Genomic DNA, 5,430 nt, shown 5'->3' with positions numbered 1-5,430 from the left:
AAACACTATACTGTAACCGAAGTTGGTATTTAATAATATAATGAATGGTTTGGTAGTTAGATCTCCAGTTTGGTTACCTTAAAGCATTAAGGCAAGGAAAGATAGAAGGCTGCCTTTGAGTAAATCTACAGAAAATATTTAAAAAAAACAAACTGAGAAGTAGAACAGTCATATCTACACAACTTTGTCCTGCACAAAGTCAAAATACTTATGCAGAATATATATAATAAATATATTTGTGCACAAAGGTTAGCTTATTATTAGCTTACTGAAAATGTGTAATGTATCATGTTAATAATTTTGCATTTTGTGTGAAAAAGGATATTTCTTTAAGTTTCCTAGGCTAGGAGGCACAAACCTCAATTCTAGCATACTGTATTCTTAATGCTATAGGCTTGTTGCTCTGGCTGTATATTTTTTGTTGTCTCTCTTTATTATAGTGCCTGTTACAAGCATGTGTACACATATGTGTACATGGGTTGTATAAATATATATAAAATTTCCCCCAATAGGTATCAGTCCAACCATGCAATCCAAAAGGTGGCTCTGCATAGATGCCCAGCATATAGTTCACTACCTGAGCCAACCCTGAAGTAAGGAGCACTACAGTCCTTCAAATAGGTTTTCTTTTTTGTTTAAAACCAAGCTACTGCAGCTTCAAGTATTTTACATTACATAGATTTTTTTTAAAATATAAATTAAAGTTATATTTTTTCAATATTCAGACATATACTATAATATATATACAGTATGATAAATGCTCTCATTCTTTTTAAATTTTTTTCTGAGAAATCCCTGAGAATGTATGTTGACAGTCGCTAAGTTTCCACATGCACAAGCATTGTGTGCCATGCTTCTGGATGAACAGCACTGCAAAGCCACATGGTCAGCCTTTTAACTATTAGTATTTCATTTGTTGGTTTGTTTAAATATGCTGAAATGTAAGGATGAATTACAAAGTAGTAAAGCTGAATCCATTTGAGGTACTTATCACAGGATGGAGGTGTTTTTGTTTGGTTTTTAAAGCCATTGCAATATGTGTTTGTTTTTGAGGCTGTGAACATATACAGAAAGGACAGGAGAGCAATGTGGGCTTTTGCCACTTGACAACATATACTCAGTGTAAACCAAACCTTTTTTTAACCTCTCTCACACTCAAAACAGAAAAAAGGAAAAAAAAATGTAAATACACAAACTTTCACAACATGACAGTTTAGTTTGCAAACTCAATATAACTATACACATATAATACCGGTGTGGCTGTTTCTTTAAGTTCAAAAGGATACAAAGGCAGGCTCAAGTAAAAACAAACCACCTTCCCCCCCCCCCCCCCCCCCCATTTTCATCAACCAAATCGCTCACGAACCAACATCATCAGTTTCTTTTTGCCTTTGTAGATTTGTTTTAGGTTGTCAATAAACTGTGTAAACTGGATGTGTCCATCATGAGCCATTAAGAAGGTCTCTCGGGCCTTGCTGAGGAACTCTATAAACTCACTATAGTGTCGTGGGCTGATGTGAGTGAGACGTGAATGAGTTGTATTAATGTAGGCTCCAATTGTGGCATCCAAGAGTTGTCTTAAAGGGGCTTTCTCCAGTGACATGAGCTTACTAGAGTTCCTCTTTCCATGAAGTCCCACTATGCCAGGAGTGGTCAAAGTACACCTACGCAAAATATCTGACAGTACTGTTGCACATTTGACACTCTTGACCACCAGAGGTATTATAGCTGCTAGCTCATTTTTCCCAAGGGAGTGGCTGAGTGCACATGCCCACAGAACATCATTAATGGCAGGGTGCGTGTCCTGATTGTAACTCAGGTTGAGATGTGTCATGGCCAAAGTGGCCAGCTTGTAGGCCCGCATGGGGTACCCACGGTGTTCCATGTATCGTGCTATAGTAAAAAGCTGTGAGTAGTTCATGCCGGTTGTAGCAGCATCTAGAACAATTTGGTAAGCAGTCTCAAAAGCTATGTGATCCTTTTCACATAAGGTCAGTGCAGAGAGGGCACAGTTTTGAGGATCCTTCATGGCGCACTGTAGAGCAAGCGTCCTAGCACTGCTGGCCAGCTTCTCCTGCTGATGGCAGTCCAGATGCAGACGGACAATGGTACTGTTGGACATCACTGTTGTAGCAACAATACTAGTGGCTTCTGTTGGAGTGAAAAGTGTAAACCAGTTTTGCATGATACTATCCAGTGCATAAACACCTGGAGAGAGAAAGAAAGGATTAGCCACAACTGATAACACCTAGCAGATACAGATGTTCAGCAAAAGATTACATTTTCCAAGTCTAAGACGTTGCCAGTACATCCAGGGAGACGTGCTTCAGCAAGAAGGGCTAAATCAGATAACACAGCTGAAAAAGGACATTAAAACAAAGGCTACTGTGCAAACTCTGTAGCAATCACCAAAATGCAGATAATAACAGAAAAGCCTGCAAGATAAGCTTTAATCTCCTAGTGTGACAACTGAGCTGTTTTACTTGTTATCTAAGACAATTTGGATAACAAGTTCTGGCTCATTTGGTCTCATCCCATCACTTAAAAGCAGCCCTCACACTGAACACTGAAAAGGCAATTTTAATGTCTTTTCTCAATGTGCATTTCAAGGTACAGCGCATGCATAAAAGAATATGAAAGCATGGTAAATGTCTCATTTAATAGAACACCATGGCATTTAATACTAAGCACACCTTAAAAAAAAAAAAAAAAATCCTAACCCCCTCCAAATAGGCTTTTCAGATACATCTTGTATCAAATACATATGCAACTGAACATCAAGATCCTTATTAGGGAAATACTCTGAGCAGTATGCACTACTGGATATTATCTAAAATATCTGTTTTCCTTAGTATCACTTTATTCCTGGGGAGGGGGGGAAAGGAGAAACAGTGACTAATGAGTTCCATAAATTGGATCTTATAGCCAACTAGAGTGTCTTATTATTGCTAGAGGCAGCTTACACACATCTGTGAGCCCACCTAAACCACACCCAGAGGTCCTGTTCTCTGTAGGGCTCTGCCATCTCCTGTGCACCCCTTCACTTGTGCAAAAATTCAGCATCACCAGAAAATATCAGATCTTCATTTAAATAAACAGATTTCTTGTTTTATCAACTTGATTAAGTCTCAAGAGTACTTTGTGTGACATTAAAGTTTCTTTATGGGCCTATTCTATTAGAATATGTAAACTAATTTAAAGCAGTATTAAACCCAGCATTTTATTTGCCAATATGTAACTACACAAAATAATACTTGGGCACTAATATTTGCAAGACAGCCTTAGTAATAATTACCTTAGCAAAGATATAAAAGCAATAAAACAAGAGCATTGCATGAAAATTTGCAGACACAAACCATTTTCTGCCTGAGGACATACAAAGGCAAGTTGTACTTTCCCATGCTACTGACAACATTAATTTACCAGTTAAGCATAAAGCAAAGAATAAACTAATCCAGAGAATAAGCAGCAGCAATCCTGTGAAGTTCTGAAACTCAAGAAGCATCTATGTGATACAATCCAACTCAGATATATGAAAAATAATACAGTAACAGAATAATACAGTAAATACAGTAGAGAAGCATACTTTCCAAAAATACTTTAGTGACAATTAAAGTTGCTTCCTTATAGTACTTATATTGTCCTCACTACCACAGCTGCTGATCTTTTGGTTTTTTTTTACAGCTACACAGTTTTTAATACCCTCATCTTCACTTTCAGATTCTGTATACTCATCTTGCAGATGGTAAACTGGAATACAAAAGCTAAAGGACACCTCATCAAGACACAAGAAATTTATGGCAAAGCTCAGAAATGAACATAATGTCCTGCTGAGTGCGCTATTTATTCTCCCACTACTATCCTCTAAGTATGAGGCTAGTTCTGCTCCCACCTTATTTTCACCTTACATGGTTAAAGATGGGTGCATTACTGTTTGGTTTGCTTTCCAGTGCAGATGAGAGGCCTGCATGGTGTCATAGCCACATAACAAAGATGCATTACACTCTAAGTTCGGATTTATCCAGGGACTTAATCTGGGGTATTTCCCATGAGGTTATGCATGTCCCTACCTTGCAGGGGAAAGAAGTCACACTGCATTACTCAACTACTGTCTCACTTGGCCTGTGCCTATTCTATCACATGCTCAAAAAATCCACTCATCATTGCCATAATTAATGTCTTGTAACCAAAGGAATTTTATAGATGAACAGAAAGTGGGAGACATTTGCAGAGCCTGGGTGTTGACAAACAAGATCAAGCCCTCTAAGATTAGCTGACAAAAAGGCAAGATCCCTTGAGAAGCATCTCAGAACATACCTATTTCTGTTGCACATGTTACCAACCACCTCACCATTTCCCGCCGTCGCCAATTCAGTGTTGACAGCGTCATCCGCATCACCTATTAAAACAACACAAACAAAATACAAATTAATCCTATTGCAAAACCAAGACAATATACCAGCAATTAGGGATTTAAGTTACTCAAATACATTGAGGTTCAAAATGGCAGCCTCTTGCCCTTTCCACTCTCTTTTTAGCTGATATGTCAAAAGGCTTGACAAATACTGCTCAGCTATCTTAGAAGAGCATACAGAGAGTAATTCTAGCTGCAGGTCCTTCAAGGCTAGAGGAGAAATTGTTTTATTTGGGGAGAAGAACCCCCCCCCCCAAAAAAAAACCCCACAAAAAAGCCCCCCCCCCCCCCCCCCCAAGCACAACCAATTACCAATTATTCAAATGAAACTGTATTGTGTCTCCTCCCTCTATGTATGTTAGTCTTTAAAGTAGAAACATGTCAACTCTTGTTGGGCAAACTAACCCATCTAATTTTTCTCCCATCTGCATTTTTTTTCATTGACTTCAACAATACAGACAGGAGTTAGTGTGTACTGTGATTTGACAGACTGCTTATGCTGCAAAGACAAATATACACACATACTTCCAGATATATCCAGATATTTTTATTAAGTCATAGTGATGATTTCTGTCTTTGAACAAGGAGACTCTGCAAAGAAGTTCCATTGTAAAACCATCAGAATCACAGAAAAAGGACTATAAGCTCTGATTGCAGTGCCCATATTTTACATCAGTTGCAGTTATTGCCTATGTTGTTTCTCAAAATGTGGGCAAATATGTTTATGCAGTAAAACAAACACTGCATGGAAATTGCATGGAAAGATTGTTTCATCTAACTGGACAGACCCTACAGACATCAGACATCTAGATGAAGAAAGCAAGTAGTTTTCCCCTTACAATATCACTGATCATACTATGGTATTACTACTTGTAGCAATTAAGCAAAGAGCATAATAGGTCAATCAGAGCTTTCAGCGATGATCTTTACATATTAACTCATAAAATGCACTCACAAAACAGCTTGGAGTCAGCAGCATTTGTAAGAGGGTTCTCAACCCATATTTCCCCCCCCCC

The 5,430-nt window shown here is 38.2% G+C and overlaps 1 protein-coding gene across 1 annotated transcript in view; it reads right to left on the bottom strand.

The window, feature by feature from the left end:
* Nucleotides 1–1,156: 1,156 nt before the first annotated feature.
* Nucleotides 1,157–5,430, bottom strand: part of LOC119140726 (zinc finger SWIM domain-containing protein 6-like) — a 72,263-nt gene continuing 67,989 nt past the window's right edge. The window contains exons 5-6 of the mRNA XM_037372258.1: nucleotides 4,318–4,399; nucleotides 1,157–2,208 (exon numbers count right to left, since the gene is read on the bottom strand). Coding sequence (XP_037228155.1) covers nucleotides 1,346–2,208; nucleotides 4,318–4,399 — 945 coding nt within the window. The 3' untranslated portion in view covers nucleotides 1,157–1,345. The remainder of the gene's footprint in view (nucleotides 2,209–4,317; nucleotides 4,400–5,430) is intronic.

The sequence above is a fragment of the Falco rusticolus genome, chromosome W, assembly GCF_015220075.1.
Source record: "Falco rusticolus isolate bFalRus1 chromosome W, bFalRus1.pri, whole genome shotgun sequence".
NCBI lineage: Eukaryota > Metazoa > Chordata > Aves > Falconiformes > Falconidae > Falco > Falco rusticolus.
This window is presented reverse-complemented; position numbering and strand designations above follow the sequence as displayed.